Source organism: Leucopleurus acutus (assembly GCF_964270905.1).
Source record: "Leucopleurus acutus genome assembly, chromosome: 5".
Taxonomy (NCBI): Eukaryota; Metazoa; Chordata; class Mammalia; order Artiodactyla; family Delphinidae; genus Leucopleurus; species Leucopleurus acutus.
The window spans coordinates 123,488,910-123,510,646 of NC_139147.1; the positions used below are offsets into that span (position 1 = coordinate 123,488,910).

The following is a 21,737-nucleotide window of genomic DNA, read 5'->3' on the forward strand; positions in this document are numbered from 1 at the left end:
TGTAATGAAAAACAGGACTTCACAGAGCTTATCTCTTAGAAGTGTGAAAGAGCCATTTTTTTCTGCCCAAGTAGCTCATAATGTGACAGACAAACTGTCAGAAAAACTAGACTTCATCATGGTAAAAACCTCAGCCTGGCACCCATCAATCATAAAGCAATCTTCCAGAAATCTTGAAAACCTTCATTAAATGTCCTATCTTTCTTCTGACAGTTACAAAATGTTAACAATATCACTCATGTTGTAGGCATCTTCAGAAATTCTTTGTCCAACCCCTCCCCGCCCCGCCCCGCCATCACCCATCCCCTTTTCTTTGCCAAAATCTATGGAAACGTGAGACACAGCCATCTTCTTTCACACACCCCTCCTGGGATCTGGCCCTTGCAGGAGGTTAGAGGAGGAAGCAGTGGTCATCTTGATGACAATGAGAAGGCTCTCTAGCTGCAAGGGCAAATGGCACTGCCTCCAGATTCCTCCTCTAAAAGCCACACCCATTTTGAAGCTCAAGGGCACAAGTCTGTCCTACCCTGAGCAAATAACTCCAGATCCTTTTTGCTTTCCTTTTTCTCTTATCAATCTACCAAGTTACAAGTCTTCACCTGTTCTTGATATGTGGGTAGTGGGGACAGTGTGTTACACATCTTCTCGTGTCGATGAGAAGATACAGAATTTTCCCTCTTTCTAGAGGGAAAATTCCCCCACAGGCCTTGCTGACCCAGCTTTTCCAACTCCAGAGACCCCTTCAGCAATATACCATCTCTCACAACAAGAAGATATAAGGGTCTTGCATTGCAGGCAACACCAAGGAGAAAAACCATAAGGAGATACAGAATCCACACCAGGAATCAGAAGAAGCATACAGCTTTGAAAGCACAAGCTGATCTGTGAGAGCCACAGGTGGTGACAAGAGCAATGAAGCCCAAGCCTGGGTTTCGTGGAGGTTTCCCAACTTGTCTCCCAAATGAGCAGAGCCCAACCGTGCTAAGCTATCATCTCACCTGCAAAAGGAACCGGTGCATCTTTATCCAGGGCGACAAGTGGTGGGTCCAAAATGACTGTGTCGTTGTTCTCTGTTATGACCCCGTGATACGAAGTCTCAATCCATGGCTTGTGCTTGTTCACTGGAAAACAATGGAAACAAAAAGATTGACTTTTAAGATCATTATTTGAATCCATAATAATATTATGAATATTGCCCAAATCCCATTATTTCTATTTCTAGATGCCCAGTATAGATATTTTAAAAAATTAATCAAAAGCTTTAATTCTTAAATGCTACTATCTATTCAGAGATGTTTCAGAGTTAAAATCCATCATCAATCAACAAACTAGTAGATTACAACTGCGTGCTGGGATTTCTGACCTCAATCTTATCCAATCCATCATTAGGAGCTGTTACTAAATTTTATATACATGTATATGGATAAGTACCAACAAATGTGTAAATATACAACAAACATTTTAATATTTTCTGATCCATTAAAGACTGAGTCTGTCTACATGGTCTAAATTATATAGCATTTTAAGTTGCTCTTCAATAATTTGATCAGCTGAAGGATATACTGTATAATGTACAATTAATACACTTAAAATGCATATCATATATATATATTACTAGTTGAGGTGTCCCCCCCCCAAAAGATGGATTGGAGTCCTAACCTCCAGTACCTTGCAATGTGACTTTATTTGAAGATAGGGTCTTTGTAGAGGTAATCAAGTTAAAATGAGGTTATTATGGTGGGCCCTAATCCAAAATGACTGGTGTCCTTATAAAAAGGGGAAATTTAGCCACAGAGACAGACACGCACACAGGGAGAGCGCCACGTGAAGAGTGAAGTTGTGCTGTCACAAGCCAAGGAACTACCAAAATCTACAAGAGAGACCTTCAGAGCAAACATGGTCCTGCTGACAATCTGATTTCAGACTTTTGGCCTCCAGAACTGTGAGTCAATAAATTCCTGCTGTTCTAAGCCACCCAGCTTGTGGTACTTTGTTATGAGCAAATGAATACAAGATAACTTAAAGTCAACCAGCACTAAGACTTGTACCGGGATTGGTGTAATAGTCCTATGTGAAAATCTTATCTGGTGAATATCCTATTTCTGCTAATTCCAGCCCCTTGATTTGTCTCTGGCCCAGCTCTCCTATGTGAATGGCTGCAATGGCCTCTTGGCTTGTCTTCCAGTAAGAAGTCTTGTCCCATTCCAATCCGCCCTCCACACTGACATTGAGTGATCTTTCTAAAGTAGTAATCTAATTCTTCAACTGGGGGCTCCTTGGTTTGTCCTTTTATTCCCCCAGAGGAATCTGGGTGCAGAGTAACTGCTTTAGGAATGAAATGACAGATCATAGGGAGCCCTAGAATAACCAAAGCTGTCCTAATGCTAATCCTCACAACCTGCGTCACAGTTTAAGAGACGTTGTCACATGTGTAATGCTCCCCCCAGCAACCTGAGAGGTAGGTGTGATCATTATGGAAATGACAAAGAAACCACTTTCACAAGGGGTGACTTCCCCAAGATGGCCACAGGGTTAATAACTAACAATGGTGAAAACCCAAAACTCTTTCCTACATCATGATATCCAAAAAGTGCCCCCCCCACACACTCATATCATAATATATGTAATACACATTATACTATATAACCCACGTTATAATATATATTATACACACAATACATATTACATATTGTTTCAATAGCCATGGCAAAGCAAAAGCTTACACATAGATTTGAGAACAGATCTGTGGCAGCGGCCCTGTCCCCTTCCCACTTCATCATGCTTTGAAAGGTCAGTTAAGAGCTGTTCCAGGATTGGTGGTAGGCTCAACCTGGGCCACTGTTTTGCCCTTTGTCACCCATTCCACAGCAACCATGAACTAACCGAGGGGCAGTTTAGCGGGGCATGGATATATGCGTGGCTATTCTCAGTTGCTGGCCTCTGAGACCTATTTCTGATGATTGAATCATGCCCAGGGTAGAGAGCCCGTTGCCTAGAGCAGGTCTTAATGGGGCAGCAGGCTCAGCCATGCTCACTTGTTGGCATTCAAACTAGTGCTTCATTACGGACCCTGGAAGAATTACAGCCACTCTGGGTTGTCCCCACACTCCTTTGCTCTTTTATTAGCCATCAACACAAATGCAATGTAAATAATTTGCGACTGTTGGGAAAAATAATTAACCTTTTTTTCCTTTAATTAAACCTAGGGGCCTATTCATTAGAAATGTGTACAGAAGATATATCAGGAGCTTACCCAGTGTTGCAGATTCACACACCACTTGGCTCAGTGGCAGACAACGGAATCTAGAGTCACGGCTGCTGGGCTGTGGCCCTGGTTTAGCCACTTCAGGGCTGATTCAGTGCAAGTCAGTTGGCCACGCAGCATCTCAACTCCCTCAGCTATAAAATGGGGAAGATGACACCGCCCACAGGGTTGTCATGTCATTCAGATGTCCTCCACTGGCCACACAGCCCCTGCTCTTTCATTACCCCCCTGCTCTCTGGGCAGTGAAAGTGTCACAGGAAAGGTGCTCTGCAGACCCTGAAGTTAAGAAGTCGAGATTTCTGCATCATTAGTGGGGATTCTCCTCTCTATCACTACTATAGTTAGTTGAGTACCTACCACATATTAGGCATTTTACATTCATTCATTAACCCTCACAACAACCCCTCTAGGTGAGACATCGTATCTCATTGTACAGGTGAGGAACTGAGTCTCAGAGGGGTTTAGATATTCCCTTTTTGGAAAATAAAAAGGTTCATATTCCTAAAATTTCTTCAGTTCTCTCTCACTTTCTAACTTCCTTCAGATCTATCTCAACTTTGCTTTGTCAAGGTTGATAAACATTTGCACTTTGATGAGTAACCCCAATGAAACCTTCTTTGCTTTGTGTATAGATCAAATCCTCAGGTTTGCAAACCAGTAACTTAAATTTACATTATTTTGACTACAAGGATACAATTCATGGCTGAGCCAATTATCGTGCAAGGATTACTTTTCCTTCCTAGTGGTCCAACCATCATTCCAAGAACACCATTCCTTGTATAGAGACCAGTTGGATTCTTGATTCATTCATTCCATCAAATGGCTGGATCATCCTCCATTTTAACTTGCATTATATTTGGAACCAGCCTCCTTCATTTATTGTTTTTAACTTTTTATTTTATATTGGAGTATAGTTGATTAACAGTGTTGTGTTAGTTTCAGGTGTACAGCAAAGTGATCTAGTTATACATATACCTGTATCCATTCTTTTTCAAATTCTTTTCCCATTTAGGTTGTGTCATAGTAATACTGAGCAGAGTTCCGTGTGCTATACAGTAGGTCCTGGTTGGTTATACATTTTAAATATAGCACTGTGTGTACTTGTCAATCCCAAACTCCCTGACTATCTCTCCCCCCAACCTCACCCGTCTGCCCTGGTGACCATAAGTTTGTTCTCTAAGTCTGTGAGTCTGTTTCTATTTTGTTAATAAGTTCATTTCTATCATTTTTTTTAGATTCCGCATATAAGCAATATCATATTGTTTATTTTTTGTTTTCTGAACTTAATGATTGTCTTGATTGTCTTTTTATTTCTGATGAGTAATGAAACACAGAACTACTTCCCCACGTCCCAACAATATTATAGCTTTTTAATCTTTCCATCTATTACTCATTCCTCATTTGTAAAACGCAGACACTTTCTTCATGGGAATGTTGTAAAAACTGCACGATCATTTAGGCAAATCTAGTACTCCTGACATGACTAAGCATTCAAATACTCTGAAGTCCCCCTAGCTCATCTCACGCTTCTGAATGGTTGAAGTATAACCTTACATTCTCAGAGGTATTTAGCCCAGCTTCACTCATTCAACAAATATCTATGGAGTACTTAAAATGTGCAAAAACAGTCTAAACATCGGCAGTAAAATGGGGGAAAATGTCCCTGAAAAAAGCATTTGACAAAATTCAATATTCATTCATAATTAAATCTATCAACAAATGAGGAATAGAAGGAAACTTCTTCACTCAGATAAAGAGCTTTTATAAAAATCTATAGCTAACATCATACTTAATGATTGAAGAGTGAATATTTTCCCACTCAAGTTGGAAATGAAAAAGTAAAATTGTCTTTATTTTCAGAGAACATGATCATCAATGAAGCAAAATCTACAGAATCTACAAAAGTACTCCTAGAGCTAAGAAATGAGTTGAGGAAAGTCACAGGATAGAAAGTCAATCTATGAAAATCAATTGTATTTCTATGCACTAGAAATAAACAATTGGAAATTTAAATTTATTAATATAATAGCATCAAAAAATGAAACATTTAGGAATAACTTTCACAAAATACATGCAAGATCTGTAAATTCTCTAAGATATTGCTGAGAGAATTTAATGAAGACCTGGAGAGGTCTTAGTGGAGAGATAGACAGTGTTCATGATTTGGTAGACTCGATATAGTTAAGATGTACATTTTCCCCTAACTGATCTATAAGTGTCAATGCAACCCAAGTCAAAATAATAGCAGAAGTTTTAAAATGGTTAAGCTAATTCTAAAATTTATATGAAAATGAAAAAGACCTGATATAGCCAAAACAATTTTGAAAAAGAAGAGCAAAGTTGGAGGACTTAACACTACTTGATTTTAAGACTTATTATAAAGCTACTGTAATCAAGACAGTGTGATACTAACATAAAGATAGACATACAGGTCAATAGAAAGAATGAAGGGTAGAGAAATAGACACACATACATATGGTCAATTTCTGACAAAGGTTCCAAGATAATTCAGTGGGGGAGAAGATAGTCCTTTGATTAAATGTTACTTTGGAACTTCAATCCTGCTGCTCATCATACACAAAAATTGTCTCTAAATAGATCATGATCTTAAATGTAGGAGTTAAAATTACAAAACCTTTAAAAGAAAGCATAGGAAAAAACCCTGAGTGTCCATGGTTTAGGTGAAGATTTATTAGAAGGGACAAAAACAAGCATGAATCATAAGAGATAAAATTGATTCATCAAACTTTATAAAAATTATAAATTTCTATTCTTGGAAAACAATTTTAAGAAAATATTTTAAAGTTACAGACTATGAGAAAATATTAAATAAGCATAGCTCATAAAGGACTTGAATCCAAAATTTATAAAGAACTCTTACAATACAAAAATAAGACAAATAATGGTTTTTTTTAAAAGGCAAAAATTTGAACACACTTGTCACCAGAGTAAATACATGAACAGCAAATAAGAACAAGAAAAGATGTTCAACATTAATAGTTATCAAAAATGTGTAAATTAAAGCCACTATGGGATATCACCATGTCACTACTAGAGTGGTTAAAATAAGATGGACAATACCAAGTTCTGATGAAGATGTGAAGCAACTGAAGGTCATCCATTGCTGGTAAGAATGTAAAATAATACAGTCACTTCGGAAACAGTTTAGCAATTTCTTATAAAATGGCTCAGCAGTTCCATTCCTAGGATTTATCCCAGAGAAATGAAAACATAAATTACACAAAAACCCTTGTAGGTAAATGTTCATAGACTCTTTATTCAGGATAGTGCCAAAGTGGAAACTAAAATGGCCAGCAGCTAGTGAATGGATAAACAAATTGCAGTATATCCATACAATGAACACCTACTCCGCACCGAAGAGAAATCAACTGATGCGTGCGACAAAATGGATGAATCTCCAAAGGAGTTCACTGGTGAAATGAAAGAAGTCAGACACAAAAGACTTCATGCTGTTTGATGCCATTCATATGACATTTTAGAAAAGGCCAAAGTATAAGGATAGATAACAGATCAGTAATTGCTAGGGTCTGCTTGCAAAGGGGCACAAGGGAACTTTCTGGGTTGAAGGAACTGTTCTGTATCTTGATTGTGGTGATAGTTACACCTCTATGTGTCTTTGTTGAAACTTATCAATTTGCACATTTAAAAAGAGTGAATTGTATTGTGCGTAAATTATACTTGAATAAATATTGGACGAAAACAAAGTCCTTATCCTCAAGAGACTCTCAGACTAGAAAGGGATCCACGATACCAGTGTAGCAAGAGGTAGGTAAGAAGAGGAAAAGCAGACCGCTATGGAAAAAGAGAGAAGTACTCACCCCACCATGGTAATCCAGAATTACCTCCTGGAGAAAGTAGATTCTAAGTCCCGAGCAGTAAGAATTAAGCAGGGATACACGATATGGAGGGTCCCAGGCAGGAGCATTGCATGGGCAAGGGCCTGATGGTAAAGGCACCCTGCTACACCATGGGGAGAATGTGAATAGTTATATTTGGTCAGAGACCATAGCTTGAGGGGCAAGGCCAGCTAAGAGGCTGGACTGATGGATATCATCTACATCACCCAGGGCTTATTGGCTTGCACAGAATCATCCAGGAACCATTTCCAAACCCTGGCTTCAAGAGACACTGGAGAACCATCTCCTTTCCAGAAAGAAGCAATAGGTATTGATGCTGGTGGCTCGGCTGTAATTTCCTATTTAATTTCTTCCCTTCCCTGACAGACGTTTTGCCTTTTTGTTCCAATAGACTGAGGCCAGTCAGCACACGCTTTGCTCCATTTGGTTGTAACTTCAGAACTGACTTTTCATCGGTTCTTCACGAGATAATGTCCCTGTTTGCTATACAACCCCTCTTGAGGCTGAACTCTGTCATATCATGCCCCCTTAGGAACTGCTTCTTGCCTCTGTCCTGTCTCCTTTCCATGACGTTTCAGCATCTGGAAAATGCCTGTATCTTTGCACTCATATAGAGGAAATGCCAGTGTGATATTTCTGCTCCATTTATATAGAGAAATTAGGTCTTGCCCCTCAGTGCGCCTTTAACTAGAACACAGATGCACCTGCAGAACACGCCTTGGCTCTCGTCTCTCGGCTTCCACTCAATGCACCCACTGAAAAACTGCATTAACACTCAATCCAAGCAGCAGGGCCAAGGGGCTGATGATTCACCCTTTGAGTCTTTCTACCTACATCCTTCAATTAACCCTCTGGCCATTGCTAGCTCCTCAATCCTCAGAATTCTCCCTGGGTAAAAGTGAATTGTGAGTAAAAACATACCAGACTGATTGCAAAATGCTCCAGTGAGGTTAACTACATCCTAGGAAACAGGTCACTCTAGTGACTGTTCTTCTGCCTGCCATGCCCAGTTTCCCCTTCTGACTCCATCCGCTGGTAGAATTGCCTAGACCAGGGGGCATCCGTGGGTGGAGTAGGCTGGGCCAATTGGTTGGATCTTTAAACTTTCATTTAAGAGGCCAAGAAACTATAATGTATTTGGCGATGGGCACTTGAGGTGAAAATTCATAAGGAGTTGGGGCTGGCGTTCATGCAGTGATCACCCAACCCAACATTTAGACGGAGATGGAACGCTATTAAAATCCAAGAAAGCTAATCGGTCAGGAGACAGAGGATTTGGGAGCCGACATACAGAGAGAAGAGAAGCACCCCAAGCAGTTGCAGAAGATATAGAGGCTGGCCCCCCATCCTGTTCTCCAGTCCTGGCCCCGCTCACCCTTCACTGACTCGCCAGCCTGCCGTGGCTTGTCTGAGGCTCCCAAGTGAAGCCTTTCAATAATTCTTCCCCCAACCATCATTTTTTAAATTTGCAGTAGTTTGAGTGGGTGTCTGTTCTTGCAATAAAATGACTCCTAACTACAATAATTGTCATAGCATTTCAAAAAGTATTTTTATTCCTTGCTTCGGAGTGAGGGTGGGATGGGATCTGTGTCTAGGTGGAGGTAAGCCTGCCTAAGGGCAAATCTGGTCCTGACTTCCCTGCCTAGGATCCATCAGAAGCTCTCCTGCTCTCCAACCACAAGATCAGGGAAGCCACCAAAAGACCCCTGCTCCCTCCGTGACCCATGCCTTTGCCCTCATTGTGCTGTCTACCCCTGTCCTCACACTCCTTTCTCCTGGCTCCTGCCTGTTCATCCTGCCAGAGGCAGCTCCAGCACCCCCTCCTCCAGTGGTCCTCCTCTGTACACCTTGTCACCCTGCATTGCCTGCTATTAGGCTATAGGTCCGCCGCATTGCCATTAGCTGGTTCCTTGCCCCTCCTTCCCCCTCTTCAAGGAGAGGAAGCATCCTAGTCACAATGATGTCCACAGGTCCTGACACAGTGCCTGGAACCTTGATAAATGAGGTGAGCACACCTTTGCCTTCCCAGCACCTCCTGAAGCAATTAGCAGCTCTTTGGTTCCAATGAGCAGGTATTCCGACGTCACCCAAATAGAAAGAGGGTGTGCCTCGCAAAACATAGGGTGACATTTGCCATCACTTAATTAGAGGCACTATATATCTCTTGCTAGAGGTACCAATTAGAGAGTTTTAAATGCAAATCCCATGTGTGTGACTCACATATGCAAAGATTCACAGAGGATAAGGTTACATTATACTGTGTTAATTGGGTTGAAAAAGCATTTGAAGAAAAGATGGCTGATGGGTGCTTTCAGTGAGGGCGGACCAGTGCTTTCCTTCCCTTCCTTCCTCCTTTCCTTCTATCCATACATTTATCCACCTTTCCTATGTTTTTCTTCCCTCCCATCTGTCATTTTCCATCCATAAATACTCAATTGTTTAGAGTATGGGTTCTCTGAAAGTCATTAACTAAATTGCCCCAGCCTGGGGATGAACCATATACCATTATCCCATTGGGTACTGGCATGTGGGCAAGGAGAAAGACTAGCAAGAACTGTGCACTGGGGAATTGTGTAATCTCACAAAAGTGCGATTTTTCAGCTCTCTGCACAAGCCATCCAGATAAAGCCAATTGCCCGAAGCTTGCCCTAAGACAGACCCTGAGATTAGGTGTAAGTGGTACTGGGCTTAATGTCATAGTTCTGACACTATGTAACCAACAGGGTATTTTAGTCAAGTATCAATCTTCCCAGACCTCTGCTCACTCTCCTTTAGAAAATGGAGGTAATACCAACCCTGCAGGGTTACTGGGAGGAAGATGAAATGAGACACTAAGCCAGAGCTGAGTCAGTGGTGATGAGCACCCTAAATGTCCCCAGTAAAGGCCCTTTTATTCTGAATCTCAACACCCACAGCTTCGGTGAGGACCCCCATGGGACCCAGCCTGCCCCATATAGACATGCCCAAGCTACCCAATAAATCTACTGGTGGGCGGGGAAGATTAGATTAAGACTGTGAAGAAGATTCGGAGCCATTCAGGAAAAAAATCTTTTAGAATAGGAAGAGGGGAGAAAAAGACTGTGACGGTTTAATGCTCCCATTCAATTACTAGAGCCAACACACTTCCACACAAAATGTCTTACCTACTGAACAACCTTATTGGACTGAAGTGTGCACTAAATTGTCATACCTATAATTCCCCAAGATTGCTATTACTTCAATATCTCATCCTTCACTGCATTTAAAATATCTCTAACGCCTAAAACCAGCCCGTAACTTACTTTGGAATTGATGCTACTACATGTAATTGTCTACAACTCTTTCTGTAATCCACTGTTCAACCACGACCACTACATGACTAATCAGCAGCGGCCACTCCAGAGGGCCTACTATGTGCGGTCTCATGAAATCCTCCCCATCGCCCCTGTGGGAGGGTTGCATAGGCTCCACTTCATGGATGAGGTTATGGAGGTTCAGGGAGTTTAAGGAAATCATACAAGGTCATGGTCCCTAATGGAAGGACTGAGGTGCCCACCCCACTGGGTCATTCCTCCCCCAACCAGAGGTCAATGCAGCAGCACATAGTTGTTTCCATCCCCTGTGGGTCGAGCCTTGGACCAAGTGCTCTGAGGGGGCACAGAAGAGCCAAGACTGAACAGACCAGAGAACAGGCAGAGTTCTCCAGAGAAATAGAACCAATGGGAGACAGAGAGACTGAGACAGATAGAGCTAGATAGAGCTAGAGCTAGATAGAGATAGGAGATATATATATATATAGAGAGAGAGAGAGAGAGACACACACACACACACATACATATATAGATACGTGTGTGTGTGTGTGTGTGTGTGTGTGTGTGTGTGTGTGTGTGTGTAAAGGAATTGGCCTACACAATTGCAAGGGCTGGCAAGTCTGAAATTCATGTGGCAGGCCTGCAGGCTGGAAGCTCAAGTAGGAGTTAATGCTTCAGTCTTGAGGCAGAATTTCTTCTTTCCTGGGAAAACTCCATTTTTGCTCTTAAAGCCTTTCAACTGATTGGATGAGGCCCATCCACATTATTATTATTTTTTTTTTTTGCGGTACGCGGGCCTCTCACTGCTGTGGCCTCTCCCGTTGCGGAGCACAGGCTCCGGACGTGCAGGCTCAGCGGCCATGGCTCACGGGTCCAGCCGCTCCACGGCATGCGGGATCTTCCCGGACCGGGGCACGAACCCGTGTCCCCTGCATCGGCAGGCGGACTCTCAACCATTGCGCCACCAGGGAAGCCCCCACCCACATTATTGAGGATCATCTCCTTTACTTAAAACAATTGCCTGTAGATGTTAACCACATGTCCAAAATGCCTTCACAGCAACACCTGGATGAGTGTTTCATTGAATAACTAGATACTATAGCCTAGCCAAATGGACACATACAACTAAATATCACACTCACTGAAGAATCTTTTAAAGTATTATATTCAAAATGAGTGAGAAGATTGGATGTGACAGTGCAACTTCCTTTTAACCTCAGACAGAAACACACCAAATTCTTGTTTCTTTACTGGCAAACTAATAAATAAAACCTTTGTGGCTTTTGCTATCAACTTTGTTCTAGAAGGTAGCAAATGTGAGATACATTTTTATTGCAAATTCCATTTCATGTCTTAGATCCCAAGGTGTTCAGAACAACGAATGGCAATTTTCTGGTTTACAGTATATTCACCGCAGAATGCTCACCTGTTTCTCAGTGCTTCAGAAAGAAAGCACTGGCAGGTCAATTTCACTTCTTATTTATGCGGATTGTTATCTGCATTTCTCCAGCTCTGGCTCCTTCCTGGGAAGTTGTGGGATATCAGAGGTAGAGGATAGGCTAGAAAAGCCTGCCCTCTACCACCACCAAACACACAAAATCATCATAAAACTGAAAGCCAAATGCCCTAGGTCACCCTCATAATCAACCCTGATCAGGGTATCAGACGAGGTGGTTCCATTTGTATTCAAGTTGAATTATCTGCACTCCCATCTGCTCAGCCCAGCTCAGCTCCGCACCACTGACTCAGGAAAGCATTCTCTGACCCTCCCCTTCCTCTCCATCCCTAAAGACACCCCGCAGACTGAATTAGTTCTTTCCTTGTCCCACCATAGCCCCCTGCCTATCCTTAGCACATTAAGGACTAAACCGGGCTATAAATATCCTTTTGTGTCTTTCCACTACCAGATGGTGGGTAAAGATGCTGGGTCTTTCATGCCTGTATCTCTAGCCCTAGCACAACAGTTCTCAAAGTACGGCCCAGGAACCCTGAGGGGTCCCTGAGACCCTCTGAGGGGTTCACAAGGTGAAAACTATTTTCATGAAAGTGCTGAGGTTGTATTTGCTGTCTTTGTCCTCATTCTCTCTGCAGGAGTTTTCCAGAGGCTGTATAAGAGGTATCACAACAGAATCCAGAAACAGTTCTGAGAATTCAGCTGTCTTCTCATCAGCCAGGCATTTGCAAAAATGTAAAACAAGGGCACTCTCCTCGTTGTTTTACAGTTTTGGATAATATAGTTATTTTTAATAAAAAGTGCTCTATTTTTATCAATATGTGATAGGTTTTTAAATTATTTTAACTGAATTAATAAAGATATATAGATCACATTTTATTAGCTCTAATTACTAAGGAAATAAAGAGCAATAGACAAAATCCACAAAAACCAAAGCTTGTGGGTTGTAATGATATTTAAGAATGTTAAAATGTCCTGAGACCAAAATTTGCTGTATAACCTGGCAAAGGACTTAAAACATAGTACATACTACTCACGTAGGAATAAAGAGAAAAGGCGTGAGCAGAGGGACAGGGGAGAGTGAACAAAGAGACAGAGTTGAGGGAGGGAAAGAAAGGATGTCTAAAGTTGTCAAGGCCAGGCTCACATAATCAATTCTTAGATTCATCTTTGTTGGGGGAAAGTCCATCAACATGGTGACAAGATCAGTCCTTTCTCTCGTTCTGGTTGGGAAAGAAGAGCAACTGGTTGACTTAGTTTGCACACCACTTGTTGTAATGTTGTGTAGCTAATTTTGGCCATGCTGATTTTCCTGGAAAAAAGCAAGAGGAACTTCCTCTCTTGCTGTATGAACCTGAGCGCATGCTGTCAAGAGAATAATTGTCTGAAATCACAGTCCTTATATCACTTGCAACCTGGTTGGAGACACCACCATAAAAAGACACAAACTCCATATATCATTCCTGCAAAAGGCATCAAAGGTTAAAAGCATCATGATGAATTTCTGAAATAAATCTGGACTCTGAATTTTCAGAGTGTTTGAGAGGCAACCATTGCATCTCAACAGAGAAATCATGATCTTAGCAATTTTAGAGGGTAACTCCACTGCTAAAGGTGTCAATTTTTCCTAGAGGTAAATAGAACAGGTCTTTGCAGCTGGAAGAGTCTCTCAATGCTTAAGGCATCCTTCTCAAAAGAAACTTTTGGGATCCCTGATCTGACAATTTCTAAGCACCCTGGGGTCTGGCACGTGGCAGGTGCCCAACAAGTGTGATTAAAAGATCAATAAATGAATATGCTCTTACTGTTTTTGTCAATCATCTGCACAAAGACCCATGTAGCACTCTGCATGGAATCACTGTTCCTCACCAATTATAAATTCTCCTAACCAAGATATCTGGTTTGGACATATTTACTTCTGAATAACTTTGGTTGATCAAGAGAATGTTGGTTTCCACATACACCAACATTACTTCTGGGGATAACTGAACAAGGAAGAAATAAGGAAATAAAAGCAAAGAGGATGTATGGACAGATAGGTAAAGGACATCGGCAGAAGATAAACACCAGCCTAGAACAGTTCAGCATGGAATGAGAATTCCATGGAATGCCATGGAATTGAGAAGGTCCCAGGAGGAAAGTAACTCCGACTCATGAAAACAGATTGTCACAGGACATTTGGTGGGGAACAAGATATATGTTATTATCTGTTACAAAACACACAAATGTATGAGCAATGAACTGATTTAGGGTTGGAAAAGTCTACAAGATTCTTATGAGCACAGAATGATGCATGGAATTAACTGTGCAGAGCTCACGATAGTGAATTTCAGATGGGTATCATGTTATTGATATTGCTGCATATGAGTGAAAATGGAGATATTTATTTAAAATGTTATATGTTAATCCTCAATATCACTTTTGCATATCCTTTTTTAAAAATGAGGATTGAATTTCTCAACAGTGATGGCTGCTCCCATTGTATGTTTCCAAGAACTCAATCCACTTCACAAAGGGCATGGGCAAGACCTCCCCTGCTGCCCTGCTGGCATCTGGAAGGGTTAATATGGCCCTTGTCCTTTCTGATGTCAGCAAGGTCTACCGGTCCAGGTCCTCCAAGAAGCCGATACCAAGACCCAAGATGGGATTAAATGTGCAAGAATTTTATAAGAGAAAATGCAGATTCGATCTTGGTGCAAATGTAATCCCAGTGCAGGAAAAAGAAAGAAAAGGTTGGGTGAACGTGTCTCATACCATCATGCAGTCTACGTGGGACTCTCCAAAGTCGAAGCCCTAGGGCCCCCTCAAGCCCAAGGCAGCAGTCAGAGCAACCCCATGTCTCCCAGGAGTCTTAGCGTCCCCCAGTATCCCCACACTCCACAGGAATAGCCCGTGGAAGGCATGGCCTCAGAGCCCAGGTATTTTAATTCCCAGTCCCTAATTTTGGGAGAAAGGAAGGGCAAGGATGTTCAGCTTTTGAATCCGAGTTACCTGCTCATTTCTTACAGATGAGTCCCTGACCAGGTATCATCTACCATCCCCATTCAGATGTTCAGGAAGCCCTCCCCTCCGCTGACACTTGGGAACAGAGGCAACTTTTGATTTCCTTCCCACACTCGCTCCTCACATAAGGGGCACCATCTCAGAAAATGGCACCTTTACAGATGCTCAAGCAAAAACCCCAGGAGGGGCTTGATTCCTACCTTTTCCTAACCAGCAATCCTCTCACACCCACACAGAGTCCATCACAGGTTCTGCCATTTCTACACCAACACAGTGGAAGGTGGAAGCCCTCTTCCTTCTATTTGGCAAGATCCTATGCCCAGCCAATATTATTCCTTGCCTGAACCTCTGCAAGAACTCTCAACTTTATCTTTGTGTTTTCACTCTTCTCCCCTACAATCCCTTTTCCACAGAGCTTCTGGAGCGACGGTTTCAAAGAGAAAACCCGATCATGAAGCAAGCCATGGCCATTTCTGCTTAGACCCTCCCAAATCTGCCCATCACATTTGAAATAAAATTCAAATTTCTCCCATGGTCTATGAGGCCCAGTCCTGACTCATCCCGCATCACTTTTCCTCCCCCGCGATACACCAGCCACACTGGTTTCCTTTTTATTCCTCAAATTCACCAAACGGAGTCCTACCTGGGGTGCTTGCACTAGCTGTTCCCACTGTGTGGAATGCCTTTCCCCAACAGCATGACTAGCTGCTTCCCATAACTCTGCCCTCAGCTCAGACCTCAAAGAGCCCTTTCCTGAAGACCTCATCCCAACTGTCTCTCCCTGCCCCCATAACCCACTCTTTAATCATTCTATCACAGGGATCACACCTTCTGTAAGACTTGACTCTGTGATTGTCTGTCTGGCCCCTGTGGAATGGATGCCCTGTTTTGTCCATCACTGTTTCTCCGGAGTTGAGACAGTGTCTGGTCCACTATAGGCTCTGATAAATACATGCTCAGTCAGTGAATAAACGGGCACCCATCATGACTGTCAGTGAGGTCAGGGAAGTGCCTTTCTGACATGGGGCCCCCTCTTGTGGAGCACCTTCCTGGCTCAGCTCAGCTCCCTCCGGAAGCCGCATTCCCCACACGGTGCTCTCTTCCACCTCCCTGGCTGATATCACAGCCCTCTGATCGCCCTCCCCATGGCACCCCAGGCATCCACCATCATCCTCCATTGGTGGATGGTACTCAGACTCTTTCTATCTCAAGCCTCTCATTTTCACCCAAAGAGAATCTGAGAACTCCAGAGGCCTTTTAACCTCCAAAGAATGAGGCTCTCAGAGAAGGAATTCAGGGGCGAGGTGATGACTTTGAGAATGACTTCTCTGATTCACCTGTGCCATGATTTCCTTTTTTTTTTTTTTTTTTTGCGGTACACGGGCCTCTCACTGTTGTGGCCCCTCCCGTTGCGGAGCACAGGCTCTGGACGCGCAGGCTCAGCGGCCATGGCTCACGGGCCCAGCCGGTCCGCGACATGTGGGATCTTCCCGGACCGGGGCACGAACCCGCGTCCCCTGCATCGGCAGGCGGACTCTCAACCACTGCGCCACCAGGGTGGCCTGTGATTTCCTTTTTAAACACGACCCCTAAATATACACAGGTACGCCCAGCCCTCATAGCTCTTTCCACAGCACCCACTGCCTGAGCTGGGCAGAATGCCGAAGCTCCAAGCCAGAGCTCCAGCCACATTCCCGCCACAGGTAGGCGGCTCCAGCCCTGAGGAGTGACATGATCACAGGCAGAGCATCCCCATGCTTTTGCATAGGGTGACGTGTTTTTAAGTGCCTGGCAGCCCCTTGTCTTCCCTGTGCCAGCGGGTGCATCTGCTCCTCCACCCCTACATCTTTTTTGTGTGTGTGTGGTGCGCGGGCCTCTCACTGCCGTGGGCTCTCCCGTTGCAGAGCACAGGCTCCGGACGCGCAGGCCCAGCAGCCATGGCTCACAGTCCCAGCCGCTCCGCGGCACGTGGGATACCCCCAGACCGGGGCACGAACCCGTGTCCCCTGCATCGGCAGGCGTACTCTCAACCCCTGCACCACCAGAGAAGCGCCACCCCTACGTCTTTATAAAGCAGCCTCCACCTACACAGTCTGAGCGACAGGGTCCAGAAATGGAGCTGAGAGGGGTCATGTAGGTTACAAGGTGCCAGGATCCCCCCTCCCCTCTCAACAGTAGAGGCTGAAACCTCATCTCTTCCTCTACAGGAGTTTAGCGAAAGCCCCACATCATGCCCTGGCATGCGATTCTGAAATCCTCATAAACCAACCTCTCAGAGGCGCCACATACACCAGGAAGGCGCCCAAGCTCCACAGCCCATGTGGCTCCAGTCGCAGGTGGATCAGGCTTCCTCTGGGAATGTTTGAGCTGGAGTCCGTGCGCGTGGGGACACTCCTTGGCTCCAGAGCATGTCCCCAGGGTTTGTACCTACCAGGCTCTCTTTCGGTATCTGCTGGATTCACGAAGCATTTATGTCTTGGATACGTAGATTGCCTCCAACTCCACTAAGCATGGAGTGGGAGAAAATGGGATTTCCTACAGCACAAGGGAAGGGAACTAGCTATGAAGCGTAGCTTTATGATACGGGGGCTGCTTCATCCTGGGGGTTGAAAGAGAGAGTAGATTCCACCCCCTGGAAACAACTTTCAAAATGGTTTCCACCCACACATCCATCTGGACTAATGGAATGTGAACACTGATTGCCCATGTACACGGTGGAAGCCACAAGTAACAGTTTCATTCCACAAAGATTAATTTAATGAGTAACTACTGTATGTGGGAGGGACAATGGAGGTACAGCACTAAGTAAGTACATTGATAATTAAATCGGCATCTGTGCTGAGAAGGAGAAATACAAGATCCCATGAGGATACATGTCAAGACCTTTTGAGGTTGTTGGAGGGCCCACTCTTCAAAAGGGACAGGTGAGGGCTTCCCTGGTGGCGCAGTGGTTGAGAGTCCGCCTGCCAATGCAGGGGACACGGGTTCGTGCCCCGGTCCGGGAAGATCCCACATGCCGCGGAGTGGCTGGGCCCGTGAGCCATGGCCGCTGAGCCTGCGCGTCCGGAGCCTGTGCTCTGCAACGGGAGAGGCCACAACGGTGAGAGGCTTAGGAACATAAGGGCAGCTTCTGCTTGGAGAAGCTCCCAATAACATAAGAAAATGAGAACAGGATTCAGAATTCTCACTGTGTGATTGGGTAGCTCAGATGTAATTTTGTAGTAACTTCAGAGGAAGGGGAGGTCAATAATGACCTTCAGGAGGTGAGGGCTGGACCTCAGCTGGGTCCTGCAATGATGAGCTGGGTAGACAGAGTGGTGAGGGAAGGGGAAGACCCTGGATATCCACCTCCATGGCTCCCTTCTCTCTCATCCATTAATTCATCTTTTACCATATTTATTGTATATAACGTCCCTCACAGAATAGTCTCCTGTGTGTCTGCTTTCCAGCCCCACTACCTCGGCCAAACCACTACCTAGGCATCCTCCCTACTGAGGGCAGACTGGCCTGTAAAATGCAGGTTGGACCACCCCACCCCCTGCTCCCCTCCTTCTAAGAGCCCCCGTCGCCCTGTAAATAAAGATCACACTCCCTAGCCTGGCACACAGGCTTCTCATTCTATAATCTCCATGTGCCTCTGACCTCTGTTCATTGCCTAACCCCCTGGACACCTTGAGCTAATTCCCATTTCCTGGGTGTAGCCTGCTCTCTCTCCAGCCCTGCCTGTAGCCCAGAGCTTCTCTCCCAGCCATTCCTAGGGTCTCTGGGGGATCCATCACTCTTCCTTCATGACCTTATTTCATGGACCAAGGGTATCCCCAAACCCCACACTTTCCTACCGCAACCACTCATGTATCTCTTCCACACACACTTAAGCAAACCCTCCTGAAGCTATTCGTATCTGTAAATGATTGTCCCCTAGAAGTCTCCTGCTCCATCGATCCTCTGAGCCCAAGCCGCTAAGTGTTGCCCAAGCATTTACTGAGCACCTGCTGTGTTTCCAGGCCCATGTCGACCACCAAGAGAGGCACAGGGGCAGGCATGGGTCTTGCACTGATCACAATCTAATGTCAAATGACATCACCGCCAGCAAGGAAGCCCTTTCTAAGAAGGTGCAGGAGCTGCCATGTACAACTAGGTCCATGTTGTACGTTTGACTCTGCTGTTGCCATTCTTGGGTTGCTGTTGTCCATGTTTTCCGTGGGTTGAGCACCTATCCTACGTGCCGGGAACGGTACCAGGCTGTGGCAGGCAGGGTTCCCTGGGAAACAACTCTCTAAGAGCTTACTGTGAAGGATATTTCATCAGCAGTGGCCTTGGGGTCACAGCTGTGGAAGAGAAGGGATGGAAGCAGGAATGGCAGAGGGAGAACTGATGCAGGCTCAGTGACCCACCAGCGATGCTCTAGAGCTTGAATGGCCCTTTCTGCGTTATCCGGGCTTGAGCTGAGATGGGCAGGCCTTTAGGCTCTTGCATTCATCAATCACTGGATGAGGGCCCCTGGAAGGGATTTAACTTTGGGCAATATGACTCTTCACAGCTGAGGCAGGGCCTGAAGGGGCTGACAGCTGGAAGCTGTTGCTGCCAAGCGTTCTCCCAGCAGCTGGGGCACATCATGGGGTTCACTACACAGCTGCTTTCCATATCTTACTTTGGAAAATCACAACAGCCTGAGAGGTAGATGTCATCTCCATTGCACAGATGAGAAACAGAGGCACAGAGAGAGTATCCCTCGACCAAAGTTCTACAGGTGGATTTGAACTCCGTTCTGATTTCACAGCTTATACCTGTGTCACTGTGCAATGTTCATTCCTCCCAAGCAAGTGGGTAGGGGCTCAAAGTGTGCCCCCTCTCCTACATCTTGGGCTTACAATAGACCAGAAGGACCTCCTCTTCCCTGAAATAACCAGGAGGATGCAGGCAGAAGCACCACTTTCGGATCAGTCTGGGCACAAGTGGATTGGACCACTATGTCTACTCACCTGTGCCTCTGTTGCTGGGGCTGGGTAGCATTTAAGCCACATTCAGGACCCCAGGAGATTGTAGCAAGTCTAGGACTCATGGATGAGATTAACTTAAATAAAAATACAGGAAGCCCAGTTAATTTTGAATTTCAGATAGACAACAAATCATTAATTTAGTATCAGTATGTCCATGCAATCTTTGGGACATACTTCTGCTAAAAGGTCGTTTGCTGCTTATCTGGCAATAAATTAACTGGGTGCCTGGTATTTTATCTGTCAAGCTTTCTCACGGGTGAGGTGGAAGTCGTGTTTCCTTATCCTCAAGATGATTCCAGTGACGTGAAAGTTTCCTCAGACCAAGCTCTCTCCCAGTCTGCAATCCACTTTCCTGCATCCAAAGTTTTTCACTGCACACTTAACGTGAATGCACCCCCGGGAGAGGGGACCCATGAGCTACACTTATTCACCCTCGAGGTATTACTGAGAGCAGGTTTTGGGGAATATACACAAAATAACACAGATGGGGAAGAGGGATGCCAGGACAGGGCATCACTAAGGGGCGAAGGGCTCAGGATGAAAGAAAAGTCTCATGATGTGCAGGGCAGCCTGGTGAAAAATGGGCAGCCTCCATCTTTCTCAGTCTCCCTGAGGGGGGGTCCCAGTCTTTCTGGAGTGCTCAGCGGGTTCCTGGGCTCTCCTCTCTCTGGCTTGGAGGAGGACACTCTTCTCACACTCCCACAATAAACCCCTGCCCACTAGCAACCAGCTGCACCCATGGCCTGCTTATGGGCCACCCGGAGTCCAGTGGCCTAGTGCCACTGCATCTGAAACAGACGCAGGTATTGCAAAACCCCCAGCTTCGCACTCAGAGTCTCCTGGTCCTGTCATTGGCCTAGAACCTGATGTCTCTGAGCAGCTCTGTGATAAGGAAACGGTGTTTAGATCATCCGAAAGGCCATCACAAATGACCTGAACATCTTCCCTTTCTCCCGACTTTCCAGACAAGCCATTCCCTCTTATTATCCAGAGATTCATAAAAATGCATAAGCGAAGGCAACGGCTTAGACAGTTTTCCTTTAGGAGTTCGGCACTAAATACACGAAACGAATTCCCTCAGCCTTTGGCCAAGAAGACATTAGATATGGACTATTACTTGTGTTATCATTACATTAGAGGGTCATTATGAAAAATAAAAGTTCTAATCAGCGTGAACATTTATAAGGTGCCATGATGGGGAATATGCCAGGCTAAGCCGTCTCAGATATCCAGAGGAACCACAGTGAGTAATGACTTTGAACACAAACAGTTTGAACACAAAGAATCACTTGAACAAATCCCACTCAAAGTCGTTAGCAATTAAAGGCTTTAGGGAAAAGACGACGTCCACCCCACCTCTCCAGCTAAGTGAGGGTTCTCTGGGCGTTCCTTGCGGGCCTTTACCCTCCCACTCAGCCTCCATCTGGAAGAAGCAGACCTTATGTAGTCCTCGCAGGGTTGCAGGCAGCCCCGCGTCCCTCTGAGGGCCACAGCGGGGGGTCAGGAGCCGCCACGTGAGCAGTGGACTCTCCACCCCTCTTTAATTCTGTCCTTTCTCACTCATCTGTTTGTTTCTACTGTGATCCTCTTTTATGAGTTCTAGATGATTCTGGAATGAGATGCATTCACTGCCCCCTAACACAGGATGATTTCTAAATTAGGATTGACATATATACACTACCATGTGTAAAACAGATAGCTAGTGGGAACATGCTATAAAGCAAAGCTCAGGGGCTTCCCTCCCCTGGTGGCGCAGTGGTTGAGAGTCCGCCTGCCGATGCAGGGGACACGGGTTCGTGCCCCGGTCCGGGAAGATCCCACATGCCGCGGAGCGGCTGGGCCCGTGAG

The 21,737-nt window shown here is 44.9% G+C and overlaps 1 protein-coding gene across 2 annotated transcripts in view; it reads right to left on the reverse strand.

Moving 5' to 3' along the window:
- Positions 1–21,737, reverse strand: part of CLSTN2 (calsyntenin 2) — a gene marked incomplete at both ends in the record, with an annotated part of 634,289 nt that overhangs the window by 390,980 nt on the left and 221,572 nt on the right. For both annotated transcript variants that reach the window (XM_082839413.1, XM_082839414.1), the window contains one exon: positions 999–1,121. In XM_082839413.1, the coding sequence (XP_082695539.1) occupies positions 999–1,121 (123 nt within the window). The remainder of the gene's footprint in view (positions 1–998; positions 1,122–21,737) is intronic.